This window comes from Chelmon rostratus, chromosome 20 (assembly GCF_017976325.1).
Source record: "Chelmon rostratus isolate fCheRos1 chromosome 20, fCheRos1.pri, whole genome shotgun sequence".
Classification (NCBI taxonomy): Eukaryota; Metazoa; Chordata; class Actinopteri; order Chaetodontiformes; family Chaetodontidae; genus Chelmon; species Chelmon rostratus.
Window position 1 is genome coordinate 8,316,539 of NC_055677.1, and position 19,946 is coordinate 8,336,484.

The 19,946-nt window shown below is 40.2% G+C and overlaps 1 protein-coding gene across 1 annotated transcript in view; it reads left to right on the forward strand.

The window, feature by feature from the left end:
* The window catches only part of esyt2b (extended synaptotagmin-like protein 2b), a 30,676-nt gene extending 11,018 nt beyond the window's left edge, over positions 1-19,658 (forward strand). The window contains exons 7-22 of the mRNA XM_041961341.1: positions 3,125-3,180; positions 7,034-7,154; positions 7,960-8,136; positions 8,316-8,398; positions 8,838-8,886; positions 9,384-9,473; positions 9,625-9,720; positions 13,309-13,383; positions 14,879-14,965; positions 15,057-15,206; positions 16,569-16,921; positions 17,246-17,344; positions 17,625-17,756; positions 18,276-18,381; positions 18,496-18,545; positions 18,645-19,658. Of these exons, the coding sequence (XP_041817275.1) occupies positions 3,125-3,180; positions 7,034-7,154; positions 7,960-8,136; positions 8,316-8,398; positions 8,838-8,886; positions 9,384-9,473; positions 9,625-9,720; positions 13,309-13,383; positions 14,879-14,965; positions 15,057-15,206; positions 16,569-16,921; positions 17,246-17,344; positions 17,625-17,756; positions 18,276-18,381; positions 18,496-18,545; positions 18,645-18,714 (1,794 nt within the window). The 3' untranslated portion in view covers positions 18,715-19,658. The remainder of the gene's footprint in view (positions 1-3,124; positions 3,181-7,033; positions 7,155-7,959; positions 8,137-8,315; positions 8,399-8,837; positions 8,887-9,383; positions 9,474-9,624; positions 9,721-13,308; positions 13,384-14,878; positions 14,966-15,056; positions 15,207-16,568; positions 16,922-17,245; positions 17,345-17,624; positions 17,757-18,275; positions 18,382-18,495; positions 18,546-18,644) is intronic.
* Positions 19,659-19,946: the final 288 nt, after the last annotated feature.

Below are 19,946 nucleotides of genomic sequence, written 5' to 3' on the forward strand. Positions count from 1 at the left end.
CTGTGTCCCCAGGATAAATGGATGGAACAGCGTCGGGCTTCAGTATCAGTTTTGTGTCTGGAAAAAGGCTACTGCAGGCTGCGGTTTGGCTCTCAGATTTTCAGATTACCATTTCTCCTTTTCCATCTTTGCAGCTGAAAACAGAACAAGTCTCTGCCATCATTTTGAAAATAGTGAAACTATTGAAAATTTGAAATCAGCAATGGTGTTGACTGCTTATTTCGCTTGTGATATGTCTTGTAGCATATAAAAAAACTCCATATGGACATGTTAACATGCTGAAACTTGATTTGAATTGGAGGTGGGCTTTAATCTGCATAATTTTATGTGATTTGCACTTCACATTTCCAGTCGCTTGGATTTTCCAGACCACATTCTATCAATCCCTGTGCAGAACCACTGCTGCATAGCTTAAAAATGTTTGACCGATTTACACTAAATGGGAGGACCCAGTGGAACTATAGCAGAGCTTTAAATAGCCACAGATCAAGCCAGTCCTACTTTGGCAGATTTCTCTACCCAAGACACTCAGCTAAAGCTCAACGTGGAGATATTACTGTAGGCGGCTGAAGGAAGAAGGTAGAAGTCAGTAAATCACGGTGCAGTCCCACATGCATACACACACACTTATGCATCTCAATCTTCTGCCTGCCTCCAGTTGAGGAACATTGCATTGGTACAGTGGAGGCGAGAGAATAAATTGCAAAAGCAGCTTCTTAAAAAAAAGAAAAAAAAGAATCATGACATTGTGTATCCTGGAAACCAAATAACTCATCGTCTGTCTTTCAGCGTGCCATACAAGGTCTGATCCTCAGCGCCAAATGAAATAGAAACATTCCAGACCATAAGAGGTCTTGACCATGGCCGGTCTGTGTGATCGCACTAATGTGACTCAGTGCAGTGTAAATAAAGAGATGCAACACATTCTGCTGTGAGATTTCATCGCTCAGGTTCAGTTTCTACAGTCCTTCACGTTAGATAAGGACTTATGATAAAAGACATCTACTCCACATTGTGAACATAGGATTATTTACATTATTATCTAATTTATGGATTAATTAATAGATTGAGTGCTTTGTTACGTTTTTTTTTATTAATCAATTAATCTTTAGGCTGCAGAATAGTCCACAATATTGTCAAAATCTATGTCTTAAAGGAAAAGTTTGAGATTTGGGAAACAAGAGTAACTGAGTCATTCAATCAAGTGAAAAATAACTAATGAATACATTAATATTAATCAATCCTAGATTACATCTTCCCAATTTGATAGTACTCTGCTTTTTTCTCTTTGATGTCAGTGCAAATGTAATATATGTGGGTTGTGTAACAGATAATTAAATTTAAAGTTGTTGTTTTTTTTCAGATAGAGACGGTTTCAAGTGGTGTTTCTGTTGCAGCGCTGTGACAGAATGTTAAAATGAAGTCAATGAGGGACCCAAACTATTATTGTAACGACTGCCTTGAAGATCATTTCACAAACCATTCGGAGCTGTGCTAAAAGAGTGCATAAGAGATTCTTGCTGATAGTTAGATCACATAATAGTTGCCACTCTCGTATCTGTACACTAAATATGAAGCTCCAGCCAGGAGATAGTTAGCTTAGCTCAAGACTGAAGACTGGAATCAGGGGGAAGCAGCTATGAAGGTGCTGGCAGGATTTTGCTATCTCTAGACAGACCCAGGTTAGCTTTTTCCCTGTGTTTCCAGTTGTTATGCTGACATAAGATAAGAAGATAACTAGCTTTTTGCTGTAGCAGAGACATGAGAGTGGCATCAATCTTTTCATGTAACTCTCAGCAAGAAAACAAGCAAGGTTATTTCACAAAATCTCAAACTGTTCCTTTAAAGTTGCTGATTATGTCTTACCAGTCCAGAGTCCAAAGGTGTTAAATTCATGAAAACAAACAGAGAAAATCAACAAATCTTGACAACTGAGAAACTGGTATCTGTAAATGCTGAGTATTTCTCAGAATAAATTAATTATTATCTTCTGTTATACACTAGGTTTATAGTTGGAAGATAGTGCTGTTGTTTTTCACTACATCCTTGTTACCCAACTATGCAAGTCGAGTCTTTTGCGCGCTCTGCAGGAGTGATTTGCAGGCAGTTGTGTGTCCCTTCGCGCCACGCTCCCACAACACTCAGACCTCCCCATCACATCATTCAGAGCCCTGCAGTGCTCCCCTCTCCCCTGCGGCGCTCACTTCATCTGCTGCAGTGAAAGCAACTTGGCCAGGAAAGAAGAGTGGGAAGGACTCATTAAGAAAACACAGCTACTTCAGCATGGAGGCAGAAACAGATCAAAGCTCACTGAGAGGGAGGATCTGCCTGCATTTCAGGTCTCAGCTGATGCTGATGATCCACACTCTCTTTGATTTGCTTTCTTTTTCCTGTCTTCTCTTTTGAAAATGAGAAAACCTGCTGCCAGTTTAACCCAGATAGTGAATGGAAATTGATTTGCACTACTCTTACTCCAGATGTACTCTGGAATACTTTGTAAAAACTAGTACTTTTGACGCTGGAAATCTAAATTGTTCCTGACCTCATTATGCAATGAAAACTAATGAGACCCCAGAGGGCTGCTGCTACTTTTATAAATATTTCAGTAAGCAGGTGTTTTTGTATTCATTTCCATACAAGGATCTGTGATTTCTGTCTAACAGTGCACACAGCATCCACTTAAACACTTACAAGGTAAAACAAACTTAGATGAAAAAACAAAGAAGGTAAAAAAATATGCTTAAGCTTACACAAGGCCAGAAAAGGTTGTTGTTTTAATATTTTATTTACATTCCATTGCCAACCATTTCTCTTAAATAACTGATACACCTAAAATATAGTAGGTGAGGCAGTTCTTTGTTTTCAAAGTCGACCAAAACAGCAGCAACTTGTTTTTTGACACTTTTGATTCATATTATTTTGCTCCAACCTGTATAGGACTCTTTGTCTCTGCTGTTATTATTCAGCAGGGTGTGTTGGCCAGAAATTAGAAGTGATGAGGTAAATGTAGCACAGGGGCCAGGAAGCAATAAACTGAAGTGTTTGAATCAATTTGATTCACACTCTGTTCACTTGCACCCTGACCAACTGGTATGATCCCTTTTCCTATTTTCTCTTCTTTTAGCTTCTGGACATTAACTGGACCGGCCTCACCAATATACTTGACATTCCTGGACTCAAGTAAGTCAGCTCAAACTTACTTTTCTTGCTTATTAAGAAATGTCTTTGTTGGTGCTTGTGAGGGAAATTGAAGTGCAACCCAGATGGTCAAGTTTTTAGAAGAGCAATAATTCATTATTGTTTTCATTCACCTGACACTTTATCTGCAACTAACTAGGAAATACTTTCACTGCTGCGTGTATGTTCACGACAGCCTGTTCTGTCCAATTTCTAAGGAGATAAATTCCACCTAATGCACTGAAATTATTTTCTGCTAAAGGTTTTATTTGAGTGCTGAATGCCTGAGGTGTCCTTGTCCATATTACTGTTGTGATTAAGAGCTTGACCTGACTTAGCTGATGTGGGTCGTCTTTTTGCAAGCAGGCACTGAGATCAAGTACGATGTTTGCAGTATGTTTACATGCACGCATCATAGTGAATAAAGATTAAGATAATTATCAAGTGGGCAAAAACAGTTAAGATCAGAAGATGTGCTTTCTTTCTTATTTTGTCTTATTTATTTTAAGTGTCTTTTCCCCTTGGGCAGATGTGTGGGCTGAGCAGAGAGTAAATGAACGTCAATTAAGAGTTGCTAACAGCCAAACACAATTACTCGCTGCTGTCTTGAGTGGTTCATACATTATTTACACCCCAAAGAAAGTGAGACATGCGTGAATGCTGCTGCATGTGGTATTCTGGGATTATGGCTGGTTGTCATATACGCTGCTGATGTGGGCAGACATGTTGGCACAGGCAGCACTTAGTGGCCGGTCTCTGTCAGCTCTTCTGTTGAGTCCTCCGTGGGTTGAAATGGATCCATGTAGCTTGTGCAATGCAATTTGTGTGTGTGTGTGTGTGTGTGTGCGTGTGCATGCACGTGTGCCCGTGTGTTGGTTGTGGAGGAAGGAGGGCACGTGTAGAGGAGAGGGAATAGCTGGTGGAGCGGAGGCGCAGATGGTGAAATCGTAGCTGCTGCGAGAGTGTTCTTTGAATGCAGCGGCAGACAGGCAGACAGCATCAGCTGCCTACTTGAAGGCTCGCCCAGTGTGTCTCTTTTAAACCTTGTTTTTATTGTGTTATGTGTACATGTTGTGATATGTCATTGCTGTTGAGTTGGTTTTAGAATCAGAAGCAAAACAAGAGTCTACAGGCACGCTAGCAGCTCTGTTAGGCTGTACTCAGCAAAATACTAAAGCAGGCATGCTCAGAATGACAACATGCTGATGTTCAGCAGGTATAATGTTTACAATGGTCAGCAGCTTAGGTTAGCAGGTTAGCATGGTAGCATTTGATATTTAGCACTAAACACAAAGTACAGCTGTGGCTGACGGGAATATTATGAGCTTTTCTGGCATTTGGCCATCAACAGAAGTATTGCAAAGTTATTACAATTCATCCTGAGGGGAACATGATTGTTTCACCCAGAATTTCACGTCAGTAGTGGTTGAGATATTTCGCTCAAAACCACAGTTGTCATGGTGGCGTAAGAGGAAAAGTCAGGGGATTGCCAAAGTCATTAGGATTCATCCTCTGGGAACCATGACATTTGTAGAAACTTTTGTGCCAATCTTTTCAGTTGCAGCTGAGATTTTTTAATGGATAAGTAAAACTAGAATCATGACTGTCTGCTCATAATTTCATGGAAATCCATCCAATAGTTGACAAACTGACAGACCTACACTACCAGCCCTACAGCCATCCCGCTAGCATGGCTAAATGCATTACCGTCTGTCAAAAGATGATGGACATTTTTCAATGAAATGGCTCAAGAGAGTGAAACACACAGCACCACACTGTACATTCTATATGATATAAAGTGTGCATGTCTGCAGTCAGCACTGTTCTAAAATGAATAAACGGTCTTCCTGTTATTACTGTGCGTGCACACACACAGGCAGGTATGTGGGGGTGTCCTAATGTTTATACCAGGGGGGCCACAAAAATGCAGCAATAAGCACTGATGCAGCAGGAATCCCTTTACACCCTCAGATCTCAGCTGGAGAAAAGCTCCGGCTCTGATCGGTCCCCCTCCAGAGAATCATAAAGTCTCTAATCGGCTCACAGGGAAGAGCTGCAGCCTGCCGTTTCAAGAAAAGCTCAGGATTGATCAAATGAATGTTTCTCCTGACTCCAGACACAAACACAATTGAGTTGATTTCATTTCCTTCAGAGCGGATGGTGTGCTGTTTTTGTGTTGTTTTAGAATAGGAAAGGAAGTTTCTGCTTTTAAAGGAATTTTAAATGCTCTTGCTGTATGTCTGTGATAAATTGCAAGGTTGGAATTAACTGCAGGCATTTATGAAAAATTAATTCTAAATTTCCTGGTTTTGGAACTCATTCACAACCTTGGCTATATTAACTTGCACAACACCTACAATAAATCCCAATAAACTCAGAACTACTCTTTGCTCTGAAATGTCAAATAGCTGCTGGCTAATTGTAAATTGCTAACATCTGAATGGTTTGACATTTAGAAATCTTTATATAATTCAACCAACAGTTTGCTTATGGATTTTTGTCTCTGAGCTGCAGAATGAAGTAGTTTCAACTTGACTGATCCGTTTCTGTTTGCTATTGTATGTTAGGCAGGGCTGCAGTGAATGACTATTATGAGGTCGATCATCTATTAGTGAATAAGTAATAATCGACTATTCGGTTTGTGAGTCACACAATTATGCAATGGCTCTTATTTAGCTATCAGCTTTTAAATTGTGTTCTCTAAACCTGCGCACTTGGCAGCAACACATTCTGCAGCTGTAAACGTCAACATGAACGATGCAACGGAGCTGACAGCAGAGAAGAAATTAGTCTATGTTGTAGAGTGGTCGTAAGCCTTAAAGTTATAGGAATACATTTCTGCACAGCATTATAAAAGCAAAGAGCAAAAACTAGAGAAACAGTGAGATTAAGGAAAAGGGGTTTGAAGACTCTTAGCCAGCTGTCTGCCAACAGATCAAAAAGTCTGGATTTAATTTAACCTTCATCAAAAATATAGTTTTGACTTTGCAGTACAGGTGATCTAATCAGTGTAAGTGGCCGTTCTTGGTTTGTGCAGCGACTCTGGAACATCCTGGGCCTAATTCAACAAGACATCTTGGAGAGAAGTTTCCTTAATTTATAACACCAATTACACACAGCCTGTCATCTAGCTACTGTAAGTTGCTACACTGGCGGACAATTAGAAGGGCTTGTGGTTGGTACATCAGGTCCTGTGTATTAGTAAATGTCCCATTTATTTGGCTACTTGTCAACAGACCATGTTGTTGTATCTCACATGGCAGCACATAAGTGTTTCCTCCAGGCCATTTTGTACATTTAGTTGGTGTATTCAGGGTCCTGGGATCACTCTGGAGACAATTTGAGGATCACTTCCAGTTGGTTACTCAGACAGTTTACAAACGCCTCTCATTAAGACATCCACATCATGATATATGGACGGCTGTGCTGTAATCACAACTGTTTTTCTCCGAGGGACAGGCGCAGCAATGACACCAGATGATGAATTTTCATTCTAATTCCATTTTTTTCTTGCTGTGATTGCAATTTTACAGCTGTGCCACAGCTAAATAAATAAAGGCGCTCTTGGTGGTAATGTCATTCTCTACCCTCACTGTCATTGTTGTTTTCACGGTGTTCAATCATTTGTGGAGCAGATAGACGTTCAGAGGTTTGATGGCCCACAGCACCAACATGCTTGAACTGACTCCAATTTTCCTACTATCTTCTCACATGTGTAGCAGAAATGTACTGTACTAAACTGAGATTAAAGGAGAATATTTATAACCCACGGGCACCCTTACTTGAATAATTCATTGCTTCGTTCTGTTTATCTTGCTTTCCTCCTTTCTTGCTTCCCTCCCTACTGTCCTTACAGTGGCTTCTCTGACAGTCTGATTCAAGACATCATCTACAGTTATCTGGTTTTACCAAATCGTATCACCATCCCACTGGTCGGGGACGTGGAACTGGCCAAGCTACGCTTCCCCATGCCGAAGGTACTAATACAGTGTGAAAATGAAATTAAACATGAGGTGGTTTAATATGCCTCTTCTGACTGTTTGGGTTAGGACATCGGCTGACTGCTTCATAGTCTGTGCGATGTGTGTTTTATTATTCTTTCTGTAATAAAAGAAAGTAGATGTCAGGGTTTTGTCAGCAACTCACAGCATTAAAACAGAATGAAACAAAGCAGCAAAAAACATTTCAAGGCTTTGTCCCTTGTACCTGTATCCATGGCAACAAGATAAACACTTAAGTATACTTCAGTGCAAGCTGCGTCCTCTTTGAGGATATACTATTTTGTGATGTTTAAGGTGTTTTTGGCTATGATTATGATGATAATGATGTCAGATTTTCAAATGCGAGGGTTTGCTACTTTTCTCTCTTTCATGTCACTACTTGAATTAGAAAAAAAATACATTTAGTGACTCTTTAGTCTTAGACTTGGTCGCACAAAAAAATATTTAAAAATTTGACCTTGTGATGGACAATTTGGATAATTTCTGACATTTCATAGACTAAACCATCAATTACTAATGTAAATAAAAATGGAAGTCTTACAGTTCATGGCAGAAAAGGTAAAAAAAGTCCTCAATTTGAGGTTTGCATGCAAACAGTTATAATAGCTAGTGTTACTACCTAACATTAGCTATAAGCCACAGTTTTCTCTTGCATTGCCTCATGATACCCAGTAGGTAAAGTCACATCTTATCAACTCTGACTCTGCTGTGGCCTTGAAGTGTCAGAGGCTGCTATTTCAGAGTCGCTCCCCTTAACGCTGTGCTCTGCACGTCTCCACAGGGAGTTCTGAGGATTCACTTCCTGGAGGCTCAGGATCTGGAAGGGAAGGATAAATTTCTGGGAGGGCTGATAAAGGGCAAGTCTGACCCGTATGGGGTCCTGCAGATCGGCAACCAGCTGTTCCAGAGCAAAACGGTCAAGGAGAGCCTCCATCCCAAATGGAACGAAGTTTACGAGGTGACAAGCGAGGGGTGTCTCTCGGAGTAGGGGGTGAACGTTTATAACGGCAGTCTGAGTAATAGTATCATTTGTCAACACATGAAACGAGTGTATTCTCCCAACCTGCATGAGGTAATCTGTCTATTGATTGCACATGCCTGCTTGAACAAGCATCAATATGTGCTTCTCTTCATCAGGCGCTGGTGTACGAGCACTCAGGTCAACACCTTGAGATTGAGCTGTTTGATGAGGATCCGGACAAAGATGATTTCCTGGGAAGGTGTGTTTCTTTCATTTCCTGCCCTGCTCTGATCGTAGCCCATGTTCTCCATAAGAAACAAGGTCCACAGAAATATGACTGACACGTAAGAACAAGCATCGTTGTATATTGACTAGCTTTATATAGATAAGCTAAGGATCTGGTGTGGCATTGCATATCATGTCCTAAACACAGTGTGGACACCTGAGGGGATGGTGTGGTGAAAGTATCTCGGCCAGTAGACATCAGTTATAGGACAGAGGAAGTGGCGTTATCCCACAGTTCCAAGCTCAAGGGCAAAGTCAATTGATTCTGACCCAAGGCTGTAATGCTACACCCAGCGCCCACAACGCAAAGCAACCAATCAATAACTGGACCCCCTCTGCTCAGATTAATTGGTGGACTTCTCTGCTTTCTGTTTGCCATCTGTATTTGATTAATTATTTGTCATTATTTACAGCCTGATGATCGATATGACTGAGCTGCACAAAGAGCAAAAGGTTGATGAGGTAAAACCATGTCTGTGTCAGATTATAGTACTCTTGTAATTAGAACATGCTTAGGGGTAATACATTATACACCTTGAAGGAATTGTTTGACATTTTAGGAAAGATACTTATTTCCTTTCTTGCTGAGAGTTAAATGAGGGGATTGATACCACTCTCATGACTGCATGGTAAACATAAAGCTACCGAAAGCAGCTGGTTAGCTTATCTTAGCAGAAAAACTGGAAACAAGCGAAAATAGCTGGCCTCACAATGCAACCTCACAGTGACAGTCACAAGACTTATCGTACAGATATGAGAGGGGTTTGAATCTTCACAACTAACTCTCAAGAAGTAAACAAATAAGTGTATTTTCCAAATTGTCAGACTAGTCCTTTATAAAATCATAGCTCCTAAATGTTTTCAAGATATTTTTTAGCCAGTTACACAAATCAATACTTTGTTCCCTTCACTGACTAAACTCATTGATTTAACTATGATGTTTTGTAACGCTGTTGCAGTGGTTTAACCTGGAAGAAACTTCTACTGGGAAACTCCACTTAAAACTGGAGTGGCTGTCACTGCTCTCCTCTCCTGAGAAGTTGGACCAGGTATGACACTGAATAAAAACAAACTGTCTTGCCTTAACAGAGTAAATATTGTGTCACTGTTTCTATATTTGCTACTGATATTGGAGGGTTTATACATAACAGCCATCTTTCTCTGTGGTGACTGCATTTTCTGTCTTTCCTGCCCAATTAGGTGCTGCGAAGTGTGCGTGCAGACAGAAGCCTGGCCAATGATGGGTTATCGTCAGCACTGCTTGTGGTCTATTTGGACTCAGCAAAGAACCTGCCAGTAAGATACTGCAATGTTACTTTATTTTGATGCTGGCAATGCTGTTGTAAAGCTTGTGCTAAAATATTTCACTAGGCTACTGCAAGCTTCTTGTTCTCTACCCAAAACATAGACACCACATTTAGCAACACTCTGAACCAGTTTAGTAAGAAATACCAGTGTGGCAGCAATGCTCCTCTTCCTTGTTACCGTAAAGTTTCATGCTTTGTGGTGCTTGAATGACCTCCAGGTAAACCTGGAGGCAGGTTCATTATTTTGCTCATTTTCTTAGCTACTCCAAACCTGGCCATAAAAACAACAACTGGTTATTATGGATGGGGCTTGCAGCTCCAAACGGGTCAATATGTTTTATAATCAAATCATTTCAGCTCAGGGATTCTGTCTTATATCAAGAATTGTATAGCAGTTGTCAAATTAGAACCTTGAACTTGCAGAACCTAAAGTTTTCAGGAGCACCAAATGTGGTAAAACGTACCTATAACCTGAAAATAACCCGGAGTCAAAAGACCTAAAAGGCTTTTCACCATAAATTACAAAGTAACACCTTTTTAGTCATTTCAGAACTCATGACTCCACCTTTTTCTTTTTACTCTTCCCTCTTCACCCAAGAGCGTCTTCACAGGCAGCTTAGGCTGTGGAAACTTAAGCGAGAGGAGAGCATCTGGTCTAGTCTTTTGTGAGAGCAATACCTCAGAGTATAGGACAATATGTGTGAGTCCCGCAGCAATTTTGCATCCTGATAGTGTTAGCATTGGCCGTGTGCGATGGTGTGGGTTAAACAGTAACAGGACCTGTGTCTCAAAGCATGTGTCAGCTGCACGGTTTTATTGTTATGTCTGAGGAAAATCACCCCGAGTGCCAAGTAACCATTAACATGAGGTAGGCACTTCAAAACACAGGACTCAGCGATGCCTATTTGTCATTCAGACGCGTATTGTGCTAAATAAGGTTCTTTGTGCAAGTGTGAAATAATCAAATGTCTACAGAATGAAGAGCTCGAAACTGTATTAGTGGGCCAATTAATGTGTAGTTGTAAAGATACAGAAAGCCTGTAGCTGGCTTAAAAGTCACACATTGTTAGCAGTGCCTTCATATCTTCCCAGAAGGAAATAACCTCATTATTCTGACCTGTGTTTTCATTGTTAGCTTGCTGCAGTGTCGACAATATCAGACCTCATGCTGCTTTTTACTATGTATTACCCATACCATTCGTGTTTCAGTACATACATCAACATAGTTTAGTGGGCTTTTCCCGTGCCTCTTAACCATTCCCAGTCACTCCCGTCCTATTAACTGTGGGTGTGATTTTCTTCCCCAAATCTCCTTGTGGCTTAAAGAGCAACCTGTCAGATTTCACCTATGACGGGTTGAAGCAAGTCTCAGTCTTTAAGGCCCTGAAGGTAATGTGGGAAAAATGGATTGCATGTACAGATCACACCCTGTGTCTCATCTGTTGCTCTTCGTCTGTGTCCTCAAGTGCACCGTCCAGTGTCATGTGATTTTGATGATAATCAAAAAAGCAGAGTGAATTTACTTGTGCATGAAGATGAATGATTGCATTGTCTGTTTTATGATGTTTTTTATGCTTTGCACGCTTCTTCTTATTTGTAACAGCACATGATTTTCCACATTTCCTAACTCGAGTGATCTTGCATGCAAAAGTCTATTGCACTGAAATATTTCTAAAGGAAAAAAAATGTCTTTAATCTTTATGGTTGATTGAAACACTGGCCACTTTTTGTAGCATCCATATTAAAAGAGAAACTATGATTTGCCTATCTAAGGTTCCCTACTTGTGCAGGTTTTTATGGCATTGGAAATAAATGGGGCCAAAGGTTTTCTCCAGCAAACCTGCCAAGCAGCTTGTTAGTTAATCAAGAAGCTGATCATGTCCACCTCAAGTTGGAACTCATGGTATGGAACAAGAACTGATGATTGTCAGGCCGGCATTCCTGCATTTCTCATCACGTTGGACAACCAAATGTCCTGCAACAGTATACACTCAATGTGGCATTATAGTGGAAAAACATTACACTACGTTTAGAAAGAGGCAGGCAGAAGTAGAAAAAGTGAATGTCCCTTGTTAGGTCAACATCAACAGGTGATATACTGTGTTACAACACATGTAGCTGTTCATATCCAAACACAGTTTTAGGTTATGCAAACTCCTAGTTCCAGTTAACATAATGTGCTTCTTGCCTTTGATATTTCCAGGAAGTTTTAAGCCTCCCATGCAATGGCACTCCCTCAGTGCAAGATCAGTCCATGGTGAAAGTCACCGCAGCATTGTGTGCCAGTTTCATTTGGCATTACAGGGTAACTGGAGTACAAATACTTCCAGTTTGCACCCAATATTCCCCTCTGCATCTCTTTTTCTTGCCTTTCCATCACATAATATAAACGAGCTGAGCTGGTGTGTAGCACTCCTTCATTTTCTTGGGAAGTTGTTTTGATTTCTGAAGTGCATCAGTTGACATCAGAATAGAGAGAACACAGATTTCCTGGATGTAGACATGTCTTTAACTTTGATTGTGCAGACTCAATGAGGAGCACACCACATTTTCAGTGAGCTTGCCTTAAACAACCTGATGCAGGCAGGATATTTAAAAATGTGACTGACTCATTAAAGATGTGTCACCATGACACATACTTAGAAATAAGATTGAAAATCAGGGTTTTGTAAAAAATATGAGTTTTCGTTAATTGTGAGATAAACTGTTTACTGAATATATTTCTGTCCAAAAGCACAAAATGCCAAGACACCCACCTACCCACACCTACTGATAACCCCAGTTGCAGATGTGAAGTTAAGCCAATTTTATTTATGTAACCGAATTACGTAGCAAAATTGCAGATTTGTCTGAGAGGGCAAAATACCCTCAATTCAGATAAGAAAAAACTCCACAAAGAAAAACTTCAACAGAGTAAAGAAAGGGAAGTAATGCAATAAGTCGTGTTTCCAATTACATGTACAATTGTAAACACAATGTACAATTACAATGTAGAGAAATAGAATGACATTTTTAGGCAAATTAAGTGCATAAACCTTAATAATGTGAAATGCTATACAATTTTTTTTGCTCAGTGCCAACTGAATTCAAGTTCGAGCATATTAAAAAGGGTGGGGTTGTGTTAATCAGCCTGCATGTACAATGTGGAGCTTAATTCTAATGCTGGTGAGAAATAGATGTCAAAGTTAAGCTCCTTCCTCAAGAGAAAGGATGGGTTAACACGTAAGTTAAGACTTTCCCCATGGCTTGTAGACATGTACAGTATTATTATTCTGTAAGGAGTCCTGAATAATACTTAGCTGTCAGAATCCAGCATGCTAAATTTAGAAAGCAGAGGAGACAAAGCTTGGCAGTCTCCCTGGTAGCCTCTCTGCCTGCAGCCCTGCTTGTCAAAACGTATGGTAATGTTCCATCCCCTTTGGACTGCAGACTCTTCCACCATTGTGTGCTTGATACAGAGTCGCAAGAAGCTGCTGTTTGAGTTTGGGTGTAATTATGTTGTCCGTTACTGACTTTGTGCATTGTGTGTCACAGTGAGGAGAATCGGCTAACCCCCCTCTCTCTGATTCTCTAATAGTCTGCAAAGAAGAGCAGCAGCGAACCCAGTCCTTATGTGCAGTTGACTGTTGGGCACAAAACACTTGAGAGCAAGGTGAGTCATATGAGCACCCATTAGTATTGTTATAATGTCTGATTTCAATCTGTATGAGATGTAAAAAAGACCCTCTGCAGATTTTGGATTTTGGTGAGTGTGGAATTAAAAGAGAAATAAAATTGCTGTACAAAGAAGTGAAATGTAGTATTACAAGTGTTACTGCCTCCAACATACCATTATGTGTTGGCTAAAGAGCCATTACCCTGACATTTAGTGTGTTTACCAGTTATTTCTCATAGAGTTCAAAAGGGAAATTAGTCCGGGGGAGGACCAAGATATTATTGATGCTGAAGGTTTACTACAAGCATCCAATGGATTAAGGGAGATATGTTTTATTAGATTCCTTTTGTAGCAGAGTTAAAGCGTTAAATAGTTACAAAGACTTTGTTTGTGAGAAATCCAAAAGTTTAGGATGGTGAACAGCTCAAAATACTACAATCCTCATGAGACTCATCGCTATAAAGAAGAAGCCAGTGAATCAGAGTTGATGCAAACACTAAAAGTTTTGTTGTTGCAGCAACAAAACAGGGCACCATTATTGCTGAATTCAACTAAAGCTGCAGATTGTATCATTAATTTTCTTCAAGCATACAGGTCCGTGTGCTTGTATGTTCGACTTAGCAGATATTTTCTAACGCAGTTGTGCTAAGGATTCGAACAGGAGAATTTTATACACATCTAAACCTCTTTACAACTATATGCACGAGGGTGAGTGATGTCAATAAAGTTCCAGTGTGTGCATGCCAACGTGGTCCTCAGAAGAGGTCTAATCAGGCAAAATAAGTGAAATCACCTGTGCTGACTGGCTGAAGATCAGCACCCAAAGACATGTCTGTCAGGCCTGTACTGCTGCCATCTTCTTGCTCGTTTCTGTGGCCTTTTGCCTTCAGGCAAAAAGTGAGAAACATAGTGAGAAACATATTATGTGGGACTGAGGTGACTGACTTGGTCACTTAGGAATGCTTGGCTATAAAAACTCCTCGTCTCACTTGCCAACAGTATACTATGTTTAGGATTGTTGTATTGTCCTAAAACTGTGCAAAACACCCTTAAATCTAAAATCACTTTGAACTTATGGTCGTTGTTCCATTTAAAATCCTAAAATCCTAATCCTAATTGCTTAAGCAAAGAGCCAAAAATATGAAAAGCCTCTTGCTGTCCTAATTCTTTATTCATGGAGACCAGTCTAGTGGGGAAACTTTCTGACACATCAAAGAGTCAATTAAGAAAATCAACAAAGGTTTAGAGGTTTTAAACAACATTGTTGTGTTGAGTAGAACTTAAAATTGTACCTGCAATATAGAATATATGAAGTAATATATACACACACACACACAGTATTAATATGTCATTGCTGATATTATGAGGCTGTATTCAAGTTCAACACTTTCTAACGTCTGACAGATTTCTCCAGATGAATTGTGGTTTTAATCAGCTGCTCTCGTGTCTTTTAATTAACAACTAACAAATTACTAACTGTCTGCCTGTAAAGATCCGGTACAAGACCAAAGAGCCTCTGTGGGAAGATTGTTTCTCATTCCTCGTTCACAACCCCAGGAGGCAGGAGCTCGAGGTGGAGGTAACGCTGCGCAAATGACAACATGTATGTTTCGTAAGATCACCCACCAAATTGCGGAAGAAGCTGACTCTTCATTTGTCTTAATGCACAGGTAAAAGATGACAAGCACAAATGCACTCTGGGTAATTTGACGGTGCCTCTGAGTAGCCTGTTAGTGGAGGAAGACATGACGCTGACTCAGTGCTTTCCTCTGAAGAACTCCGGACCCAGCTCCACCATCAAACTTAAGATGGCCCTGAGGGTAAAAAATGGACCTGCATGCATTAGTGATTTAGGGTTATTCATTTCAGGAGAGCAGAACAGATGCTCAAGATCTGCTGATTCAGACAGAACCGATTGTGAGAAGGCTGTGCAATGAGTCGCAGAGTGCATCTGAGCTACTGTCTGAACCGAAGAGTTTATCACTTGTAGCCAGCTAGCTAAGTAAGCTAATATTAGCTTCAAGAGTTGGTTGCATGTGATGGCTACATGTGTGCTGTGATGTCAAAAGACTGAGGCAGGGGAAAAGTCTCACCATAGCTGGGGTGTTGTATTATTGTGTTTTGGGTAGTGGTGAAAAGTAAGTAAGTAAGTAAGTTTGCTTAAGTAGTATGCTGAAGTACAATTTTCAATTCCATGTGTATCTTATGCCACTATATACTTCTACTTCACAGCATTTCAGGGAAATATTGTACTTTTTGTCCCACTGCATTTATTTGATAACTCTAGTCACCAGTCACTTTACAGATTCTAATTATTAATGCAAAATATACTCAACAAATGAACGATGTGCTATTATATATAGAGGTAAGTATTGTTTGCCGGGAAGAAACTCACAAATTAACCAGCAGTATATAAAGTAATTAAGATTTCATAGCCCCTATGAAAGCTTTCAGCACTTCTGTCTGTGGAAACCATCCCACTCATACCTGAACTCCTGACCACATTGTACAAGCACCCCTCCTCCTTCACAAATTCCAACATGCTTTGCTATTTGAAATATTGACTTTGTGTTTCAGACTAGAATAATTCTAATACTGTCTAAAAACACAGGATACCAGAGGAAGTAAATTGCATTGGCCTTCTTGAAACAAGGTGCATTCTCTGTTATTGAATCATCACAGCTGATCAAATAAAAGAATGATTGCAGCCATGTCACAATATTGACCTGCACTGAAATAGCTTTTCTATACTGGATCACAACCAGCTCAAGATTCATGATAGATATTCACAAAGAGAAGTGGCTTTACAGGGTTATTGACAGTTTTGCACAGCAGCACCATAAAGACAGATTACGCCAACAGCCACACGAAAATACCTGAATTTTTTCACCAGTGGTAGTACCATTTTACAAGAAAGGATGAGTCATTCTGACTATGCAGGTTTTTTTTTTAAATAAATCTGAGGATTGTAGTGACTCTAAGGTTTTATGTAAACCCACCAATCTAACCAAATCCCCTTTTAAAAAATGTAATTTTTGTGGAGTTAAGATTTGGAAGGTATTTACTTGAGTTAGAGTATTTTCACAAGAAATAACATGAATAAAATGTTCAGAAATGTATTCCAGTACTGAGCTGTGGTTCTTATTCATTGTTTCCTGGATTGTCCTCCTGTCTTTTTGTAGATCCTCTCCCTGGAGAAGCAGGTTTCCTCAGACCAACCTTCCTCCGTCCAGGTCAGGAAGTCCAGCGTGCCGCAGCCAAGCACAGCCCCCGCCCAGAGACGATCTGCCTCAGATTCCCCGCTGCCTCCACCTACGCCTCCGCCACCTATAGACGTTTCCACCCTCACCCTCCAGCAAAGGGACGGCGAGCCATACTCAGCCAGCCCACGCCGCAGTACCTCCAACCTGAGCACCTGCATGTCCAGCTCCCAGAAACACCTGCCTCATAAGGAGTCCACACCCAGCCTGGCCTCCGATATCTCCCTGCCCTTCGCCACCTTGGAGCTTCAGCAAAGGCTTCGTCAGCTGCAGAAGTAAATGGCACATATGATACATCGTTTCCCGCCTACTGTTCCTGTCTTTCTCTACATTTTGTTCCCCATTTCTAAATCCTTTTCAGCTTTTACTTTTTTCTCCTCCTCATTTCATCATATTGTTTTTCGATTAACTCAGATATTTACGCATACATTTCAATTCTGCACTTGCCTCTGATATAATAGCATTTTTGTTGAATATGTACTTTAGTGAATATTTTATCAGACGAGTCAAGCTATCCATCTGTCCCTGTTTTATCCGTGCTGTATAAATTCACTTGCAGCCTCTGGTAGTGACACTGACTTCCTCTGGTGTCTTTCTAGTGGCTCGGCACCCAGCCAGTATCCCCTGGGTGAGGTCCAGCTGACTGTTCGACACAGCTCCCAGAGGAACAAACTCATTGTGGTGGTGCACGCTTGCCGGTGAGGTCCACAACTGCCAACGTACTCTGCATCCCCATTTGTTGTTTGAAAGATATATGGTAGACTTGATTTCATTTTATTTCCCCCACACATTTGTCCTTGTTTGTTTCGGCCAAGTCTCGGCCATTTATTGTAATTTATGGGTTGTAATTCTTCAGTATCCAGTTTCCCCTTGCCTCTTGTGGAGCTACCAGCATTTAAGAATGAAAAGGAACTATAATCTAAGCAACGTGTGCTTAGCAACATGTGAGTGAAACCCGTTTGTCCTGTGTGTCCTCAGTAACTTGATAGCCTTCACCAAAGACAGTTCAGATCCCTTCATCCGCCTCTATTTGCTGCCCGACAAGAGCCGGACGGGGAGGAGGAAGACCGGCACAATGAAGAGGACCCTTAACCCAGTTTATGATCAAACGTGAGTTTAGGTATTATCACTATCTCACGCTTAAAATAAGCAATGCATGATATTGGATTTTTGCCGATCTATCTGATAGTGACGATATTTTCAAGCTCATACTCCTTTCATGACCAATGCTGAGTAATCATTGCAAATAAGCAACTTTGCCGTCCATTTCTGCAAAAAACCCCACACCACAGACATACTCACGCCATTTTAAAGCGTCATTTTATCGGTCTGTCATATCGGCAGAAATGCTCATTTCGCGCCAAATACCAGTATTTTATTTTAAAGCCCTTTTCCGCCAATACCCATGACATGCCGATAAAATCGTGTGTCGTGTATTATCGTGTAGGCTTATTAGTGCCATGTTTGTGATCTAAAAAGTGTTTTTCAGATGTGTGCTGTAGCCGTTGTGCCTTTCACATGTGCCCTCTTTCCTGAAGGTTTACAGATTTAGAGATGCTCAGTGTCATAACTAATGACTAAGTGCTTATTTGGTATCATAAAATCAGTCTGAAATGTGTGTGTTTGTAGGTTTGAGTTTAGTGTATCTATGGTGGAGCTCCACAGGAGAACTCTGGATGTAGCAGTGAAGAACGGAGGGAGCATCCTGTCCAAACACAAAGGGCTTTTGGGAAAGGTAACTCCTGCAGGTTTCTGTTTCTGGCTGTTATTATAAGTATTCTCCAGCAGCAGAGCCAACCCTAAGTCCTCCCTAGAGTCCAAAAACATAATATCCTTTTGCTTTTTGCAGGTGCTGGTAGATTTAAGTGGGGAGGATATATCAAAGGGATGGACTCAATGGTAAACTTCTATTTTACCCTGTGCAGCTTCGAGTGATTCCTTTAGGAAATAAACACTTTTGTGCTTAAATATATTTCTTTTTATCGTTTTCTCCTGCAGGTATGATCTGAGTGAAGATGGTTTGTCGTCTCAAGGCATAAGAAGTATTCAAGACCCCCTCCTCACATAGTCAAACCGCCTCCCTGCTGTAATATAGTGATCTTGTTCATATAAGGGCACATCATTTATTGTATTCATGTACATTTTTCATATAGTTTACAGCATTTATTTCCGCATGCAAGAAGTTTTTTAAACTTTTCCAGTCATTTCATTCATGATCATGATTGGAAGATATTGTAACATATTGTACTGCTATTGTACACACTAACTGCCTTGTCTCTGTTTTCAGTGTTCTATGTAAATATCAGTTTGTTAATATGTACTTACAAGAATTAGCAGGAGTTGTCATGGCATTTTATTTCTTTAAGGGAAATGATATTGAAATGTGTCAGAATTGTTACTGCTTTCTGTCCAGTTTGTTCAAATGTGACAAATTCTGTTTTGTCGTCTGAGAAAACTCTTACCAAAGGAACAGAAACAATCACAAATGTAGGCCTAAGTAGCAGTCTTGACTCTGATATGTTTTTGTCATGCAGTGTTATTTGATTTTTTATTGTTCTTTATGCTTGATTACAAACATGGAATGAATACATGCAAAGAATGAAATGATTGCTCTGTGTACTGTGTGCAATATTGGTTGTTCTGAAAGTTGTCTCAGATACTGACGACCTGAGGGCATTTTAGGGCTATGAACAAGTGCTGTGTTTTATGAACAATATAGAGGATACTTGAATAAGGTTTTGACTGTTGTTCAAACCAGTCGAGTCCAACAAACAAAATAATGTGAGCAGAGACAACAGTTATTGCATTTTATGAGCAGGGCTGCCAGAATTAGTTGTTAGGATGACAGCTATGTCATAGACTTGTACATGTTTTCCCATGCTGTTGGGGCGTTATAGACTTTTCTTGTTATCTATCCTGTGCCTTAAAAAAACGCAATGTAATTTTTGCCTTCTTAATGTTATTATTTTGAATGATGCCTCATTGGTTTTGAAAAATAAATGGTTTCTCTTGTGAAAATGATGGCTGATATTTTTTGTAACTGGTCCTTCTGTCCAGCAACATGGACTATGAATTATTCCTACTTGAGATGTAAAAATATGTGTGGATTGGAGTATATGGTGCTGGACTTGAGCAAATTGTTGGATTCAACCTTGCAGCATAATTTCCCTTGAGAAATTGGCTCTAATCGATAAAGGAGATTTCTGAACAGAATAAATAAAATCAGGTGCAAATACAGTACAACGCCGTCGTCAAAGCCAATGTGGTCTAGTAAAAACATCACACGCTGTAAGATACACA